This window comes from Pyrus communis, chromosome 2, assembly GCF_963583255.1.
Source record: "Pyrus communis chromosome 2, drPyrComm1.1, whole genome shotgun sequence".
NCBI lineage: Eukaryota > Viridiplantae > Streptophyta > Magnoliopsida > Rosales > Rosaceae > Pyrus > Pyrus communis.
Window position 1 is genome coordinate 35208746 of NC_084804.1, and position 20655 is coordinate 35229400.

The window sequence follows — 20655 nt, forward strand, 5'->3', positions numbered from 1 at the left end:
ACACAATCAGGGTCATGTATTGAAAACCATGATTATTATTATTTCTCTTTTTAGTTCCGTACATAAAGGATTTGAGACAGTTTCGTTTCAGGAGACAAATAACGTGTTTGCATCCGCTTAAACACTACCGAATGAACGACAATTATATACCCCCATATCCCCAGCAGGTAATAACTATTCCTCATATCAAGAAGCTACACTTACACTTCTCAGGAGCCACAACAGATCCGCATCTCAAAAAGCTACACTACTCGGGCTGTGTTACACCATATTTCAATCTTCGGGCTATATGGGCTTCCCACCTATGATGGGGCACCAAGGTATGAAGCAAGCCGCAACAGGTCACTGAAGACTCCACCAGCAGTGACTTCAGCACCAGCACCAGGTCCACGTATTATTAGGGGTTGAGCTTTGTATCTAGTTGTTGTGAACGCAATTATATTATCTGCCCCGGAAAGCTGAGCAAATGGATGATCATTCTTGTACGTCTGCAGCTTCACTTCCCCTTTCTGATTGACCATGTCAACCACCCCAACGAATCTCAAGACCTTCAGATATCAAAAAGAAAAGTCAGGCGGGAAGATGAGAATCATTTAAACATATCAGAAACAAAAATACAAAACAAGAGGAGAAAGTGCTTGTCATCTACTATATTATTATATATCCCTGCCCAGAGAACTCAGAAATAAAAATATCCACATTCTCTAAACTATTATCGCCAATAAAAATCCATAGCGCATGTCAACATAACGTAAAGAAATAATGCATCATCGAAGGAAACCAGAATGATATGATTCAAATATTTATAAGAAACGTCCAATGGTCCATGGACAGCTGGTAAGCTTCTAAACAACTACTTGATTAATATATTGATCAAATATCGCTAGGTTAAGATTGTGGTATCACACAGGAATAAGAGAAGAAATGCATATGAGAGATACTTACTCCTCCTGCATCCTCAGCTATCTGTCTTTTCTTACTCATCTCTTGATCAAATTGTGGAAGTTTTTGCATGAATTCTTCGGCTGATGCACTATCCTGAAAACATCTCATCCAAAATTTGATTGTTAATGGTGAGCTTTTGCACTTGGTAACGTACATTAGAAAATGATTTTACCTTCAACGGTTCCGGCACAAGGCTTTCAACAGGGATGTCAGAGAGTTCCAGCTTAAGACCAGATTCCCTAGCAAGAATTATCACCTGCATTTGATGGTTTTACTCAGGTGGCAAATCGCACACAAAACAGTGAAGCAAAAATCAAGAAAGCAGAGATTGAAGTTTGGGCATGGGGGCCCAAATAAGATGGCGTTGATCTTTTATCAACAATGCAAACTATAGGGTCTCATTCAAAATTTGGGGACGTAAAACTGATTAAACAGACAAAACATCATCACATTATAAGCCTACATAACTAAGCAGACAAAAAATAGGACAAGCACCTTTCTACAAACATCTGTTCCAGATAGGTCATCCCTTGGATCCGGCTCAGTATAACCTGCCTGCTTTGCTTCAGCCACCACCTCACTAAAAGTGCGTCCTCCAGTGAAATTGTTGAAGATATAACTCAGAGTACCACTGCAACATCAAATGATAGATGCAAGACTTGTGTTAAAAGTCATATGAAGTGTGCATTTGCAGACATCAAGATTTTACGTGTAAACAAAGGAATTACTCCATTAAAAAAGAGAGGAACCACTCTTGTAATATTTTCAATTTGCACAGAGAGAAGATATAAATCAAAAGTTCTCCACAAACCTGAAGATGCCTTCAATACGCAATATTTTGTCTCCAGTTTCAAGGAGACCTTGTAATGTATTAATAATTGGCAGACCAGCTCCAACAGTAGCTTCATAGAAGTAATGTGTATATGATTGCCGTTGAAGAGCTCGTAATTTTAAATACTGCATGAAGAAAAGCAATGTCATAGCCGATTAAACCCAAAAAAAAAAACACACACACACATGCACGTACACAAGATATGAACACTATTATTGCATTCTCAGAATGCATTAATATTTTTCTAAATTTTTCTTAAAAGGAAACTAAATCAAAGTCAAAGTTAAAAAGAAGTAATTTCTCTTTTTCTTGCAAGTCAGTATATGGTAACGTTGCAGGGGGACTCATGGCAAGCAGATCAAACAAAATAATATGATAAAACTAAGATATGGAGGTCCAAGTGTGAACTCAAAATAAAATCCTTAAAAAAAAACAAATATAGCAGCTGAGCTGAGTATAATTGCTACTAGAAAATTTTGTGGGATTTCAATCAAATTTTACAAGGAATCTCTAGAAATGAATAAAAATTCTATTAAACTCCATAAATTTATAAATCCAATAAAATCCTCAATATCCCAATTGAATACACCCCACAATAAATTCGAAAGACAAATATTGGGATCTTTTATCTAAAAGAAAACAGTCAAATTCATATTAACATTGCATCACATTTCTGGAAATTTTTGTGCACGATTATTAGAATAATTTGCATGTGTAAATAGCTGGTTTTATCACCACTTTGTTCAGACGACAAGGTATAACTGAAGTCTCTCTAAATGTAAAAAACCAAGTGTTAGGAATCAAAACTCATCGCTCACATCTCAAAGATAAACCAGTAACAACCAAGAGTCACACAAAGCAAAGCGAAAATAAATAAATTGATAAAGAACTGGAAGATATAAAACTTGAACAAAAAAAATTTGTGGAGACCATAAATAAGCATAATCATGGCTTGTTAACCGTGTAAATCGTCAGAAAGAAAAACATATCCCAAATACATGGGTTTTGGATGCAAGACTATTAATGAAAACCACAAAAACACACTTGGGCAGATAAACTAAGTAAAGAAATGGTTGATGTTCTTGTTCTTTTCAGTTAATTGGAATTATACGTACTACTGAAACAAGAATTTGCAATTAGATATCCTCAAAGATACAACACTGGAAAGAAATTTGCATGTATAAAAAGACATATTACTTGATCAAGCGGCCCTGAATTGGCCTTTTTGTTGGGAGTGACTACGTGAATTCCTTTCCGCAACCAGTCATAGTAATGGCTTGCAATACTAGAGTCAGCTGTGCAGTCAACCAAAACAGTATTTGGAATAAAATGATTCCCATGTACATGCTGCACAAACTTTTCCATATCTGCCACAGCTCCTTTCTCTTTTTGGAGGTCTCTCCATCTAGATAAGTCAACACCCCTACAACAATGAAAAATAAAAAAGTAAATTATGGTCCTCAAAGTGTAACTATAGAATGACAATGCTTTAAGAAGTAAATGTATTTAACTAACTACTACCAGCCTATACGAAGCAATGGATGACTTTGTTTTTGTAAATTAAATATAAAAGATACAACGGAAAAGGTTGAAATTCAAAAAGAATAACAAGGAGAAAAACTTTTAAAACGTAAGTATATATAGTAATTGGACTGTAGTAAGGGGCAACTTCTGCTACTAAATGTTGGTCAATTATCAATTCAAAAACATTTCATGAACGACGTGTATGAATTAGGCCGCCACCATTGTCAACTTCAGATTATGCAAAGCATTTGATTAAATAATATTCCGTTGAAAGCTTTTTAACTTACGCCTCACTCAAAAGCATTGTCTGTGAGCCAGTGATTCCCATAACACGCAAATCGATGTTAAACTCTTCCTTGAGGGTAGCTGCCTGCAAAGATTTGAGAAATTAAATTTTAATGAATTGCCCAACCTAATAAAGAAATTCAAAGTACCTGGTTTTCATCAAAGTTTGGTTAATAAGCCATCAGCAATATATAACTTATGACGAACATGATTAAAGTTAAGGAGGATATTTCAATTGGTTGGGCCGTAAAACCAAATTTTAACTTGTATGTGGCTGTAAATGAACAACATGCATGCCCTCAGAATGTATTTGACCATTCATTGGCTGTGTTTCCTGTGCTCAAACTTGATGTGCATATCTCACCACATAAACAGGAGAATAATGAATTCAGTACAATTCAACATTTTGCTGCTCTCAAATCTAAATCAGACTAGGATGGGCACTCGTATGTAAAAACCCAAAAAGGCCACAATCAAAGCACACCGAATGACAAAATCTGACTAAACTGAGCCCTTCTAAGTTCTAAACTTCTAAGTGCCACGAATAATTTTCAATGACAGATGACCTTACATGTGCTATATTGTACAAAAGCCTGATAATAACAGAAGAAAACGCAAAATAAAGTACCTGATCCCTTAATTGATCTAGTAATGTGGCACCAATCAGACCAGGTCCGATGATGCCCACTGCTATCGTGGTTCTTGAAAGATAGAATCTAGAATGGACAGCTCTCAGAGCCCTAATACAATCCTCCCGCTTTATCACTACAGTAATATTGTACTCAGTACAACCCTGAGCAATTGCACGTACATTAATGTTTGCCTGCATTTCATAAAACAGTTTAGATCCCTTCGTATTGTAAATAATGTATTATGAGAAACACTTGGAATCAAAGCCTACAGCAGGCCATATTGTAAACCAGTGTACAAACCATGAATTGTTAAATCAAATAAAATAATCCAACTTGTTGCTAAAATTAATAGAATAATAATTAATCCCTAACCTTTGCCAGTGCATTGAAAAGAGTTGCACTAACTCCTGGAGTACTGGCCATTTTTTGGCCAACTGCTGCCAAAATACTACAGTTTGGAATGACTTGAACCTGAGAGGGAAGAGGTGCCAAAAATTGGTATTAAAAAATGAAACAAAGATACATTCAAACATACTTAAAATAAAATAAAAAACAGAGTGCAATCACAATTTCAGTATGGAAATACACTAAGAAGAAATAAACTATTCAGTATTCACGAGGAGTAAAACATATCTGAATAACTTTCACATTAAAATTCATGTCACCATTTTCAACTCTTCTTATAATTCTTTAGCCGATCCACAAAATAAGGGTCCAATGAGGTTTTTCATAAGTAAACAATAAACTAATTGTCAATGTCAGTACATTATCCTTGATCTGCTTAAGTTACGTATCAAGCAACCTGGTCAAGAAAATTAGCCAAATAAAAAGTAAGAACCTGAGAAAGACGCCCAGCATTCAAAGCCTCACGAAATCTAGACTGCAGTAACTCAGAAACAGCATTTACTTCCTTCTCAGGGACAGCAAAGCACACAGAGTGCTCACTACTAGCCTACAATGAACCATCATTAACAACATTAAGCATCATAGATGCTCTAAGCTTTCAGCATACCATGAACACAAATTCAGAGGATGACATAACCTGAGATATCATAATAACATTAGCCCCAACATCCTTTACGGCACTGAATATATCACTTGCTGTACCAGGAACACCAGCCATCCCAGTTCTGTGACAAACAAAGGAGAATGTTACAAATGGGGGAAAGTAATCTTTAAATTATAATCCAGCAACACTGTAATGCACAGCTCACCCTTCCACATTGACAAGGGCCAAGTTGTCTATTGTGGCAAACCCTTTGACAAACGACTCCAAACCCTGAACAGTTTCATCCTCAGTAGGGCGACAAATTTTTGTTCCAGGTGCAGCACGGTTGAAAACGTTCCGTATTATAATAGGAATGTCATATTGCATCACTGGGATGATAGTGCGTGGATGCAGAACATTTGCCCCAAAATAAGACTGCACATACATGTATATCAAATGTCAGATTTGTAAACGCACCAATCTCAGAAACTTTGATAGAGAGTAGTGAGATTCACCATTTCCCAGGCTTCTTGATAAGACAAAGTCTTTAGAATCACTGCCTCACTGACTGCAAATGAAGATTTCTTATCATTAAATTAAATCCCACAGAAACTCAGTAACATTTTTAACTTTCTTAGAATGGCATCAACCAATTATTCTCCCAAAAAAAAAAAATATGTAGACCGGTATTCATATTTATAGTTATTTAAAATTTTATGATGTTTTATATTGTTTACTAAATACAAAGGCAATACGAACCTTTTCTGGGGTCTGCACTATAGACTCCATCAACATCTGTCCAAATTGTGACTTGACCGGCCTTGAGTAAGGCACCCATGATTGCTGCAGAGAAGTCACTTCCATCTCTCTTCAAAGTAGTAGGAATATTTTGAGGTGTGCTAGCAATGAAGCCAGTAGCTACAATTGTTTTTGATGGGTTTTTGGAATACCATTTCTCAAGTCTGTCTTCAGATTCCTTTAAATCAGGATCAACTTGATTAGAACTTGTAGGATTTACAATAAGGACTTCCCTTGTATCCATCCAATTGCAATCTACCCCATTCTGCAGAAAGAAATCAAAGAATAATAAAAAGATATTAATATATCAGACAACTAGGAAAGGTGACATTCAACAAATGCTCTTGAAAATTGAACAAACCACCATTATACCTTTCTAATAACGCATGACAACATTTGCGCGGACCATAACTCTCCATGTCCTACAACAAAATCTGTGAACGATTCTGTTGCATGACCAGCTGCAAAAAGTAAGAAAAACAGTCAACCTGATAAGCTCCAAACATTTAAGTTTATCCAAACTTAGAAGAGTGGACACCAGCAAAAATAACAGGTAAATCTAGATTACGTGGCACAACAACTATGACTAGGAAAATAACAAACTCACCATTACAGAAATAGCGGATGATAGGGGCACTAACCCTTTTATGCATTATAATCCATTCTGCTAATTTATTGTAATTAATAGCAAAATGGGAAGAATTAAAGAAGTCATTAACTCCATACCACACTACTAAGGATTCAGATAAAAGAATTAGTCTTTCTACGAAAGAGAACACTGGCTCGTATTGTTTGTAATATAAACAAATACACAATACAATTAACAATACTAAACATGAACAGTTTGAATTCTGATGGGAATTGAAATTACACATCAAATTTACTTCTTGTGAAAATCCATTTGAGAGTTTATATAGATCAGAGAGCCACCAATGTCCTGATGTTTGATGGAAAATTATAAATGAATAGAGAGAGATAAAAAAGTAGTACCAATGTATATAGCACGAAGCATCGCTTTCAGGTTACTGATGTCGTGATGCAATTGTGCTAAGAAACTACTAAGATCATCCCCATCAAGTAAATCAAGAGCTGTAGATTTGTGCTTTTCTAAAACGGCATCTAATGCAGATATGTAGGCCTCATCTCGTGATTGAGCCTTGTAGATAAGATCATACATCATGTCCGTTACCTTGGACATTGCCGAGACAACTACCATCTTCCTCTCTGAGTCATCACTAAGAATTATTTTTGCAACATTCTTAATTCTTTCTGAACTCCCCACACAGGTGCCACCAAATTTATGGACGGACCAACAGTCACCCTTAGGAAGCTGAACTTTTTCTGGATATGCATTTACTGGAGTATCTACTAATAAAGGAAAGGAACTAGAGTTAGATGAAAAGCTAAATATACAAGATCCTGAGGGAAAATTTGTATAGTTTTGGATGAGTATGGGAAAGAACCTGTGACTGATGCAAAGATACAGGTTTTGAGTGACCTTTTCCTTTCCAGCCCAGAAACAAAACGCATTTTGCAAAAGGCAACAAACCTCCAAGTCAATTGATAAATAATTTAAGATAACCTAAAGTATCGACAAATATGCTCCACATGGAATAAGAAGTCATATGTGGATCAATTTCATTCTTTGTTTCCTAGTCAAATAAACCTACATTACTATTTTTTTATGAACCCTACATCACAAACTTGGTAATTTTAGAAGTGAAAAAGGAGGATGATTAAAAAAAAGGACTGTTTAATTGAACAATAAAAAGTACATTTCTCAAAGGAAAATCCAAAACTAAGATAGAAAATTGAACATCTTTCTTGAAGGTTGAAAGTAGCTACTTTGATCATGGTAGTTATGATCCGTAAGCAAGAATGTTCAAAGAAAAAAAAAAACTAGTTGAAAACGACGGTAACATTAAGAAATGAGCAAATTCATACAGATTGAAGCAGCTCAATACTATCTCTTTCGGACGCGCTCGCATACAAAATCAAAGAAAAACAGAACCAATGAAGAATTAACAAAAAGTACCAATACAAAAGTACAATTTGACAAAAGAACAAAAACGTCCCAACAGCCCTCGGAAAAATATTTCCAGTTTCCAACAATGAAAAGGACCCATTTTCCGCTGTGCTTTGGCCTCTCGATATAACATTTTTGTTAAAAAAAACCTTTAACCACAGCATGAAACTTTAGGGCAAGTTAAACATTTCAATCGGTCCAGGCTTAGTTACACATTTACTACTCCAGTTTTAAGCTCAAATGGTAAAGTAAAAAACCAAAACTTTATATACACAAAGCTCGTCCATTTTCTCGGGAAACAAACAGAAAATGGAATCAGGAAAAACTGAGTACCTGCAAATGGGAGAGCGGTGAGGAGGGAGAAAGAATGTAGAGCATTGAGAGTAGCAGATCTTCCTGGGCTTGGCGTCGTGAGACAATATGTTGGGGGAGAGCGCGTGGCCGGGATTACTGGAGATCACCGAGGCGAGCGACGCCATGGCTGCTGCCTCCACGAGAAGACGAAGAGAGATTTTGGTTGTGTTGGCGGCTTCACGGAAGCGATGAATGATTAAGGTGGGGGGATGGATGGGATTCGAATACCATGTAACCAATACCGTGTACCAGATTTGTACCGCCTCTAAGATTTGAACACGCGTACAACTATTCAATCACTGTTAAGTTGTTAACTTTCAGCGGGCTTTCTCTTCAATTCTTCAATGGCCAACCGCCACACCCAGATCGGAGAGAAACAGAGGACGGGAGGTAATGAGAGAGATTGAGAGGTGGCGGTGGCTGAATGTGGTGAATTGGTTGCGTGGTGGCTTGGGAGGGTTTAAAGTGCAAGAGAGGAATGCGATGCGACGTCTAAAACTGTGGGGAAGGATTATCAACCCATTCAGGTTTTAACACGCGGCTCTCAAAACCAAATTTTATTTTTCCTCTTGTTCTTTGGTCTCGTTATACTCACAGGTCATAATTAAGCTGATGATTCTTTTTTTTTTTTTTTTTTTAAACAAACATATTAATGAGAAAAAGAGAAAACAATCAGCAAAGAGCTCTTGAATTAAACAATCAACCAGCAAAGAGCTGCTGAAAAAACAAACAAGCAGCAAGGAGCTGCTGAAAAAAACAAACAAGCAGCAAAAAGCTGCGGCCACATTGAAAATGACAGCAAAACTAACAATGCTGCATCCAAGCAGCAACAACAAGTACTAACCCATTCATAGATGTATTCTATTTCCGTGAAATAGACGATTTTCATAAAACTCAACCGGCGTATTTGAAAAAATTATTTTTACTGACACTACTATTGACAGTAGAAAAGCAAAAGTAAGTTCTAGCATACTTAAAAAAAAACACTTTTTAAAGCATGCAAGTGAGTCCTCATTTAATAAAATTTTCAAACAGAGTGTACATCCTCACATGTATTATTAAACTACAATATTTGCCTTTATATTATTATATTATACTTAACATCATATCATTTTTAGTCTTTTAAAAAAGATTACCAAACATTCAAATACTTAACTTTTTATTTTTTTTAAAGAACTTTTACAAAAAAATTATCACACACTTAACAACTTTATCTTATAACACAACATAATCAATATTTTAAACAAGCACATCATTACCAAACTAACCATAAATATGTATCTAAAAGACATTAGGCGCTAGTCGGGTGACGGTTGGGGCCTAGCGCCTAGGCGGACCAGGCAGATTTAAGTAAAACTATTATATTTCGTGTAAATAAGTGTCTGTTTATACTTAATATATATATAATTTCATCATAAACTACAAAAAAGAATAACATATATATTATGAAGTATTGGAACATAATGAAAATATGGGGAACAAACATATAATGTGTGTTCATTTAAGTATTCAACAATTCTCTTACAATTTATTGAAAGAATAAAAATGCAAAATGAAAGTTATATGTTTTCTGTCTAAGTGAGTCGCAACTTAGGCAGGTGCCTAGGTGGTCTAGGCAGGCACCTCATCATGTCCAGACTGTAACGACCCGTCCCCAAAAATTACAGTTTTTATAATTTTTAAATGTGAATTTACGGAAATGCCTTCGAGGCAAAGACGTTGACTTTTGTTGACCGTCTTGTCATGTCACGTAAAATCTATTTTCTTGGCTTATTCGGATAGTACTCGTCGATATGAGCGTGTGAGCGTAAACGGAACGTGATTTGGAGCTATAACGAAGAAGTTATGGGTGAGTAAAAATAAGGACAAAATAGTCATTTAAATATTTTCTGTAATGCTCCAGATTTTTGGAGCATAATCTGGAAAGCCATGTGTGTGGCCCAGATTAAAGGGAAGAAAAGATGGGCGGTGGAAATGAAATATAAAGGGAAGAAAGGAGGGGCGAGATGCCTAATCAGAAAGAAGATAATGAAGAGAGTGACCAATGGGGGAGAGAAGAAAATAGGGGAAATGAGATAGTGGAGGAGCACTGGATCACCCTTGACCTGGTTCCTACCGCCGACCCGACTCAATTTTCTTGTCTTCTTCAGCGGGTTTTCTAGCAAATCATGCCATCTAACCACCTAGAACCAACTCCACGACCTTCCTCCTTCATGTTTCACCCCAAAATCGAAGGAAATGAGCCTTATTTCATGGAGTTCGAAGCCGTCGACTCCAACGGCAATCTCGTGAGTTCCTAAGCGACGATTTGCCATTTCTGAATGCAATTCCATTGATCCTCACCATCAAACAACTTCCCTTAAGCTCAAAAACAATTCACAATCATTGGTTGGAGCGTTGGAGTCGATTTGAGGACGAATAAAGAAACACCCTTTATGGGGTTTCCGACGGTTCGAGGATAATTTGGGGCATTTCCCGGCCAAATTGGACTTAGCCACAAGTATAAAACTTACTCTACTCATTGAGATCTTCATTTCTGTGAAGTTTGAAAATTTTTAGAAATAGTTGATTTTTCCGACGAGTTGGGGCGGCCAACCGCCGTGTACAATGACGCGTGGGCCGAGGCATCTCCTGACCTTTATAAGCTAAGTTTGATACCCCAATTCCATAGGTGAAGTTAGATTGATGAATTCTCATCATTTGAGCATAGTTTTGATAGGAACCGCCACTTGATTATTATAGCAATCGACGATCTGACCGTTGGATCATCACCAAACTTTACTACATTATAGTACGTAATATATGAGGATCATAGGAACTTACGGATCAGGAATCTAATGTATGGATCTTCCCGAATTGGATTTGTAAGTTCATAAAATAAAACGTTAATCGTCACTTGCACTTACAATTGGCGGAGATCTAACCGTTGGATCGTAATGAAACTTTAGTGTGATGTTTTAGAAGCATAATGTGGATCTTTGAAGTTACGGATTGGTAATCTGTGATGCAGATCTTCTGGATTGAGTTATGTAGGTTTGTGGACCCTATTGTCAATCTTTGACCGACGGCTGACTTTTGGTCAATGGGTCTTAAATCATTTTAGAACATCCTTAGGGATGTATTTTATGTAAGTTACGTGTTCTATTAATAAGAACTCTGAGTCATGATTGAATATTTGTTCTAGGCAATGATTGTTCATGATGCGTCGATATTCGTGCTAAGGAGTTGTATAGCAGACCTCAGGTGAGTAGGCATTTGTTATATATATATATATAAGCTTTACGATTTTCAAAAAACGTTTTTAAATGAATTTATGCCTTCTATGCCATGTCTATACCACTTATTACTATATTGTTGAATTAGTATAAAATGTGAATTATACTATTTGATGCTACGGAGGCTCAGGTAAGCTTCATGTGAGTTAGCATGTGATTGGCCTTGTTGCATTGCATATTGCTATGAATTTATGCATTTAGAGCTAATTATGCTGCACACCGGTGTTAATGCTCCGGCTTGAGGCCAGGGCACATTATTCACGTGATTGTTCATCTCCCGCACCACACGCTCACCTTGGATCCAAGTTTTGGTGCTAGCCTGTCATACAGACCACAATAGGTGGTTCCCACTCATAGGTGACTAGTGATCTATCGCACAGCTTTCACGTGATCATAGCACTTGAGCGTACTTATTTACACCCAGCCTGTCATACAGGTCACATTAGGTGACTCCGACTCGTGTGCAGACATATGTTGATGAGTTACAGGTCTAGTCGTACAGGTCACATTAGGTGACTCTGACTGGCATACTATTTTATAGTGGTTTAACACCTGGCTTACATTTATTGTTGCTGAGAGATTATGACATGATATACTTCAATTTTCGTTGCTCTTGTGCATTGGTTTTCATACCTATGTAGTAATATTATTTTCTGGAAACTATATGGGTTTTATAGCGAGGGGTTATAACACTTTCAAAAGGTTTTATTAAAACTTTATTTTTATGCACACTCACCCTTATTTTTCGCCCCTATAGGTTCTAGTAGCAGAGTTTTTGTATCGACGAGGATTATTGGCAAATCTTGGGTAGATAATTACCATTGATGGTATAATTCTCACCCTATTTTACTGTACTGTACTTATGCTCTGTCATCACATGTGAAATAGGTTCATACCCGCTCACCGCGCACTCTTGTACTTAGGAACTTTTAGGTTTAAATTTATTCACATCATCCACATCAATACACTTTATGGCTTCGTCACCTTCCAAGTATCGGCCAACACAGCTCGATTTGGAGTCCTAATGGACATCCCAGGTCGGGGTGTTTCAGTTTGGTATCAGAGCATAAGTTGAGCTGTATTGCATCCATCCCACGTGTGAAGTAAGCATTCTAGGTTCTTGAGCCTAATTTTTGAATCTCGCCACCTCGTTGAACATGAAAAATGTATTAGTTTTTCAAAGTCTTGAGTGACTTAGTCGACTTATCGACCTTTTTGAAGATCATTTTGACGAACCCTTTAAATTGTAAGTGAAGATTTTCCCCGCCAAGGAAAGATGTAGATTTGAGATAAGTTGATGGCCTTGAAGCAGGGCTACTATATCGACAGTTGTGCATCATGGGGGAATTACACCCCAATTTTACTACCATCTAGTCATTTCTACCAACCCTTTCGAGAATGGAAGCTAAGAATAGTTTTGATCTCTTAGCAGTATCCGTTAGTATACCTTATATCAAAATTCCTACGAAGTTGTATTTTCGTCAAAATTTCCAGAAATGTCTCTAGTGACAAGGTGGTGCTAAAGGGTTAGCACTTGACGGAAGAATATCGGGGGACAGCCACCTTTGGTCCCCGATAGTGCTAATTTTTTCAATTGCACTAGTGATTATTTTGGATCTTCAGGAGGAAGATCAACTCCTGTTTTAAGTTTGTTCTAAAGTAAATTATTAGCAAATTCTTTTTCTGGCCTTAGGACATCCCAACCAATACTAGTTTTCGAATTTCTTTGGTGAGGTAATCATCCTTTCGACAAGCATAGGCAAGTGTACGAGTTGTTATAACTACAGTCAGTAGAAATCCCTGAAGTAGTAAGTACCTTCCCCCTAGAAACAACTGGAACCAACTCACAGGATCAGTTCCTTACCAATCGTCTTAAACTATTTACCTGAGTGGGTTCTAACATGTAATATGTCTACAGTGGTGCTACAAATTGATGATATTGTTCAATATCTGGGAACTGTCAACCAATACCCAGGCGGTATGATTTTTGATATCGGACACATGCTAGTATATGGGAGTGATACCTCTATGCCAGAACGTTGGTTCACAGTTTCAGGGTAGCGAACAATATCAAAATATCGTATATGCATTAATTAGCGGTGCGATTGATAGACTGATTAACAATGACTACTTAAGCCGAAGAAACTAAATCATGGAAACTGAGGAGCAAGTTTTGTATTAGGATAGTAAACTCATAGTTGTTTCTACCTTATCACCTATCTAGGCAAACAGAATCCCTTCAACTAGTCACCTTTTTTATCACTTCTACAAGTAGGCAGAAAAATTGAAGTACGAGTTAATTCCTCGCTGCTAGAGTAAACTGAGTATCGAGAAAGCTGTGAAGACCTTTTAGCACGTGGCGTAGTGAAAGGAAGTAGTATGGTATGTTTCAAGGATGAATACTTTTGGCATCATTTTCCAAAATTTACCTGAGATATCACAAATGGTGAAGTGAAATATGTCATCGACCCACTTAATTTTCAAACACCTAGGCATTAATTGGGGCGGTGGCCAATCGCCTAGCGCCTAGGCAGGGCCTAGGTGGAGATATTTAGAACAGTTACAGTATTTGACTAGTAACTACCATAAAGTAAACGTACATGTTTAGTTTATATTTGGCTTCAAAAGAAGACTATGGAGCACCAACAACTTTGTTTTGATCAATTAGACTGAGATTCAAAACCATAACCTCTTTCAACATTAAACATTGGATAAGAAGTATCAGAATATCTAAGATATATAAAAAACTAAATTTGAGATAAAAAAAAAATATATATCTATATTAGATATTTGTATGGTATAAAGCGTATGTGAACAATATTTGAGAATTTCTTTGTCACGCTCCCATTTTCATAAAATCCTAGTCTCGCAACTACGCTTTGTGATTTGTTAAATTTCACATACATTACAACTTTAATGTACGATATTCATAGTATACATGTATGCATGTACTGTGACAACCCGTCCTTAATTTCACGATTTTATAAAATTTAAAAGACTAATTTTATGAAAATGCCCTTAAAGGTGACGATGTTTGACTTTTGTTGACTGTCTTTTCGTGATGTGTACAAGCTACTATTTTAACGTATTCTTAAAGTACTCGATGGTACGAATGCGTATGCGTAATCAGAATAGAAATCAGCGTTACGATTAACCTTTTATGGAACTACAAATTCGAAAGTTATTTTTGAAGAAATTACTATTCTAATTATCTTATACTATTTTATATTACTAAGTTATTATTTTCTAATTGGATCTTTTTATTATTTTATTAGTTTTTCTGGTCGTGGAGCCCACACCCACAACAAAACTCATCTCGTGCCTCCTTATCTCTCAGGACACTGTCTCTCAATATTCAAATCTCTCTTACCTCACTCTCCCAATGGATGAATGCCACCTCACCCTTCCTTCTAACCCTCTCAGCTTTATTTCCTCTCCTTATTTTTTTCTCACTCTAACTCTCTCTCTCTCTCCGTGAAACTCGCCGGATCACGACCACCATCCTCTCCAAGAAGCGTCGTTGCCACGAACCCAAGGCCTCACCTCGTCTCTTGGTCGTGGACTTGAATGCTTAGGCATTGAACTACAAACGCGAACCTAGTTCGCACCGTTGCTCCTTTGATTTTTCGTCATTTCCGATGAGGTAAGTCACGGAACACCCTCAATCTTTCTCATCCCACCATCCTAAGTCAAATTTGTAGGTTAAATGTGCGTGTTGGTGATGTTTTGGTGCAGGAAACACCTTAGAACTCAAACTCTGTTTCTCCGGTGAGAACCTAGCGGCTTTCGAGCCGTTTTCCAACCAAATGAGGCTGGTGCCGAGGAAACTAATGGTATTATTCGAATCCTTGTTCCCTGATCTTCATTTTCGTATAAAATATGGGTAGGGTTAGTAAAGGTTTTGTTAGTCGGAGCTTCCCAGAATAAGAAGGGAAAAAAAAAAAAAAAGGGCTAATCTGGACCCATGGGCCTAAGTCCAAACCTGGCCCAAAACCTTAAGCCAAGCCTTTGGGTCTTTGTCCCAGACCAACCCATTTCTGAATTAGGCTCAGAATATTCTAATAATATTCTCTGGAATATTCCTTGGGTTGATTTTTCAGAATTTTCTCGGAAACCCTCATAGGCTAATTTCGACGTCCCAAGTCCGTTTTTAACATCCATTTAATGAAATTCCAAAGTTTTAACGTAGTTGACCACCAAAGCGTCTTGGTTGATTTTTTAGAGTTAACCGTTGACCTTCTCATTGACTTTTTATAAAATTTACCGAAGACCCTCCTTAGCGTATTTCGACGCCTTGATTCCAAATTCGCACTGCGTTTTCCCAAATTTTATTATTTTAGTGGAGTTTTACTAATGGGTCCTAATATTACGCTTAAGTGCGCTATTATTGGAGACTTCGGCTTTTCACACCCGAACAGTTGTGTCCTCGCAAGTAATTGTGAGTGGGTATTTTCTTTTATATAGCATATATATATATATATATATAATCGTTAGTTTCCATTTATACATTTCATAAAGAATTTTCTACAATACACGTAGGATAGTGTGACGCTTATAAGATTTAGCACATTGATAGAAATTATGAAGTTATGCTACGTCCTATAGGATGCACATGTATGAGTATTATTATTGATGCCATAATTATATTTACAGCTATGAATGATATTATGTGGATTAAAACTATCGAATCACTATATTTGTGTTATCTGCTCATCGTTTGCTACATTAACACTATCGAATTACTCAACAAGTGAAGGGCAACAACAAATGTCAAAAGCCTCACACACTCTTGATCAAGATAGTATGAAGCAAAACCAACTTATAGTGCCAACAAAAGCTTCAACAAATGTCAAAAGCCTCACACACTCTGTATCAAGATAGTGTGAAGTAAAACCAATTTATGGTGACTAACACAAAAGCTTCACCTACAAAGCTTCAACACAAAAGTTTCACCTACAAAGCTTCAACACAAAAGCTTCACCTACAAAGTTTCAACACAAGAGTTTCACCTACAAAGCTTCACTTACAAAGGCTTCACCTACAAAGCTTCAACACAAAGGCTTCACCTACAAAGCTTCAACACAAAAGTTTCACCTACAAAGCTTTAACACAAAAGCTTCACCTACAAAGCTTCAATACAAAAGCTTCAACACAAAAACTTCACCTACAAAGCTTCAACACCAAAGCTTCACCTACAAAGCTTCAACACGAAAGCTTCACCTACAAAGCTTCAATACAAAAGCTTAAACTATAAAGCTTCAACACAAAAACTTCACCTACAAAACTTCAACATCAAAGCTTCACCCATTAAAAAAAAAAAATTTCAAAAATTCAAAAAAAAAAAAAAAAAAAAAAGAAAAAAAAAAAAAAGAAAGAAATAAAGAAATGAGCCTAGGCCTCCCCTTCTTTAGGCCTAACAACTTTCATACCAAATATATATGAAGGAGGAGGTTTGGGCAACCACTTAGAAAGGAAAATGATGAAGTTTTGTTTGGAAAATTGCCTACTAGCAAGACGCCTCCCTCGTCAACTCCCTCGACCGGAGACTTGGGGGACTTCTACCATATACCACTAGACCTTGGTACTTGGAAGTTTCGTGATTACTCAATGGCTTGGATCTTGCAAGTCCCTAAACGAGGAGTTTCCCTCACTCGAGAACTTAGGGGAGCATTGTTTGTACCATACTTGACCAATCCCGAAACTACTAAGCACCGATTAACAGTATACCGTCAAGGACCCACAAGACTTTTCCTCCAACCAGGAGGCCAATCACAATGCGACATGTGTCGATATCAGAGACCAATCACAGCGCAACACGTGTCGATATCAGAGACCAATCACAACACGACATGTGTCAATGTCACAACAAAGCTAGAAACTCTCTTCTATAAAAGGGGATCATTCTCCCACAATAATCCCGAATGTCATTTGTACTAAACTATTCACTAGAACTCACTAAAAGAGAGCTTGAACCTATGTATTTGCGTAAACCCTTCACAACTAATGAGAACTTCTCTACTCCGTGGACGTAGCCAATCTGGGTAAACCACGTACATCTTGTGTTGTTTGCTTCCCTATCTCGATTCATTTACATACTTATCCACACTAATGACCAGAGCAATCTAGTGAAGGTCACAAACTTGACACTTTCTGTTGTACCAAAGTCCTCGCCGATTTTGTGTATCAACATACACGAAGAAGGAAGAGGAATAAATTGGTTGCGTACTCGTTATTTGCGAGATTCGAACATAAAATTTCTGATTTTCAAGTGAAGAGAAACACCAATGGAACCTACTATTAAGTAGTCCTGCTCTCATAAGGTCCTCATTTTGAGAAATGCATATTAACCACAAAATTATATTAGTTTATATCCAAAGGCTTAAAATATTTGGCAACTTAATAAAGCAAAACCAACTTAAAATCCATGAACTATTCGAAAACTTAGTTTATTGTTTTGCTTCTCAGATATTTTAAGCATTCATATATAAACTAATATAATCTTGTAGTTAATATGCATTTGGTCATCATAGGTCCTCAAATGAGGACTTACGAGAGCACGACTCTATAACTCGTTTTTCAGAAAATAAATTAAATATATATATATATATATATATATATCTTGTTATTACTCATTAAATAAGTTATTTTCTAGTATTAAGACTACAATATATCTACTCAAATGGATGTAGGACTTGAGTCACAATACACCAACTATAATAATATGGTCTGAGCTCATTTTCATTGAAGGTGGAACCTAAAAGCTCACTTACAAGTGAAAGAGAGTAATGAATATTATTGGACTATAGACTAAGGGCGTGTTTTTTTTCCCTCATTAAGATTCATTGGATTAGATTAGCTTAGCTAAGCGTACTAATCCGTGTTTGGTGAGAGCACGGATTCACTACCTATGTACCCTAAGACGAGATCAAGCCATTCATAGTTCGCAGCTCATTAGACTCCTATATTTATCATAATATGTTCTAGCAGAAAAGCATAGAATTCCATAATCACTCAATGAAACTTGATTTAACTTCCAGACTACGTAAAGCAATTATTTCACGATTAGGATGTCATTTCGCCATCTTAATACATCACGCTGTTTTCCAACATTATTCCTCTATTACATCAACTTAATGAGTTTAATGACTCAAAGATGCATAATATAACTATGTTAATCAATCAACCACATCAAGCATTAATTCACAAAATTTAATAAAGTTAATCACCTTATTTTGCTACCTGGATCCCAAGCAATGTTAGAGTCCCTAATTTACCAACATAAATGTTTACCATGAGCAATTTCTATTCACCCTAAACTAGGGTTTCACACTATCTCAACATAATCAACCCCGAGCTAGGATTCTAGACCACTCAACGGATTCCAACTTAAGACGGTCGCCCGTCAAGGATTTATCAATCCATACAAACTTAAGTAGCCAGTGAACACCAATCATGGATATATCAAACACGATCACCCCTAAATACGTATAGTCTTTCATTATGGATATATCAAGCAGAACCATAGGCATATACGTATAGTCCTTCATTATGGATATATCACTGCTACATGATGCAGTCACATCATCACACGTCATGCATCAATTCAACATGCAATTTAACTGTTAGCATACACATGATCAATTCCACAAGCTAGACGAATATCTAATCACATATACATATAGAATAATTCCAACATGGTTCTAAGCTTATCTTTTCATACTAGCAATCACATCGATCATTCATATCACCTAGGAGTTTAATAATCACATACTTCTAGGTTTTATACGCCCCTTAGGACACAAAAATCAATTGTTGGTCAAAGGTCAACGATAAGGTAAACAACCCTACGTAACTCGAACCGGAAAATTCGATTACCGAATTTATGATCTGTAACTTCTTAAGGCTCTTATTATGGTTCTAGAACAACATATGGTCGAATCTTTGCCAATCGCAAATTTAAGTGGTGGCCTATCATAAATGTATTTAAATGAACAATTTTGAACAAACGGAGCGTTGATTTGGAATCAAAGCGTTGAAATACCTTGAGAGGGTTCCTGGGCCAAAATCTTTAAAAAAAAGTCAACTGTCATTGGTGAACGCTAACCTAGCCGAGCCAGAGCTGACCCGAGCAACCGAAAACCCAATAGAATCTGGGTAAGCTCGCCGGATTTTTGGAAACTTTTCTAAAGCTCATAACTTTTTCATTTTTCAACCAATTCGATGATCTATATATGGAGATTCGTCCACTCAATGAGAGGAATCGATTTATACATGTTTGAAGTCCAAAAGATGGATGAAAACGATTTGAAACTTACGGTAAACTCTCGATCTATTTTGAAGCTCTAGAAACTTCATTTCGTTGTCATTTTATCACAATCCAAAGCTCGTCCTTGAGCTGGTAAAGAGAAGGAGCTTGTTTTGGTGATGATTTAGTGATTAACTTGTCAAGATTTAGAGGTGGTGTGGTGTTCTTCTTGGTGAGAAAACAAAAGAAAAACGGGAGGGAAAACAAAAGAGATATGAGAGTGAGGTCAAGAGAAAAGAAAGAGAGATGTTCCAAAATTTTTTAGTAGTGGGCCCTATGGGCACACACAAGAAGGCCACTAAAGACAAACAACATGTGTCGAAAAAATGGTAAAATTACTAAAATGCCCTTGACTTTCAAGTTTGCAAAATCTTCATTATAGCTCCAAATTCTATTCCGCTTGTGGTCACGAGTTCGTATCGATACGTACTATCCAAATATGCAAATAAATGTGGAAAAACATACAAGGATCAAGTAAGAGCTTAAAGAAGTCAGTTTAGCCTATTAGGGGCATTTTGTCCTTTTATTTATCAAAAAAATTATACACCGCAAATATAAACGCGTTGGAATTATGAAATACAAAATACTAAATGTCATCACAAATAGTGAAAATCGAGGACAAGATTTCATAGCACGCCTTGTTGTCTGTAACTCGTACTCCCTTGCCTAGCCCAGATCTGAAACCCACCCC

General features: G+C 36.8%; 1 protein-coding gene across 3 annotated transcripts; it reads right to left on the reverse strand.

The window, feature by feature from the left end:
- Positions 1-17: 17 nt before the first annotated feature.
- Positions 18-8883, reverse strand: LOC137725294 (bifunctional aspartokinase/homoserine dehydrogenase 2, chloroplastic-like). Of its 3 annotated transcripts, XM_068463933.1 has the most exons (18): positions 8364-8883; positions 7468-7553; positions 6995-7372; positions 6377-6465; positions 5966-6269; positions 5722-5774; positions 5433-5641; positions 5261-5348; positions 5057-5170; positions 4591-4689; positions 4215-4409; positions 3589-3671; positions 2975-3200; positions 1757-1902; positions 1441-1576; positions 1118-1201; positions 946-1038; positions 18-548 (listed from the first exon to the last, which is right to left on the reverse strand). In XM_068463933.1, the coding sequence occupies exons 1-18, from the start codon at positions 8507-8509 to the stop codon at positions 303-305; spliced, it is 2775 nt and encodes a 924-aa protein (XP_068320034.1). In that variant the 5' UTR covers positions 8510-8883; the 3' UTR covers positions 18-302. The 3 variants fall into 3 exon arrangements, with proteins under 3 accessions (XP_068320034.1, XP_068320032.1, XP_068320033.1); XM_068463931.1 differs by lacking the exon at positions 8364-8883 and having other exon boundaries at positions 7468-7577; XM_068463932.1 differs by lacking the exon at positions 8364-8883 and having other exon boundaries at positions 6995-7369; positions 7468-7564.
- Between the last annotated feature and the right edge of the window lie 11772 nt (positions 8884-20655).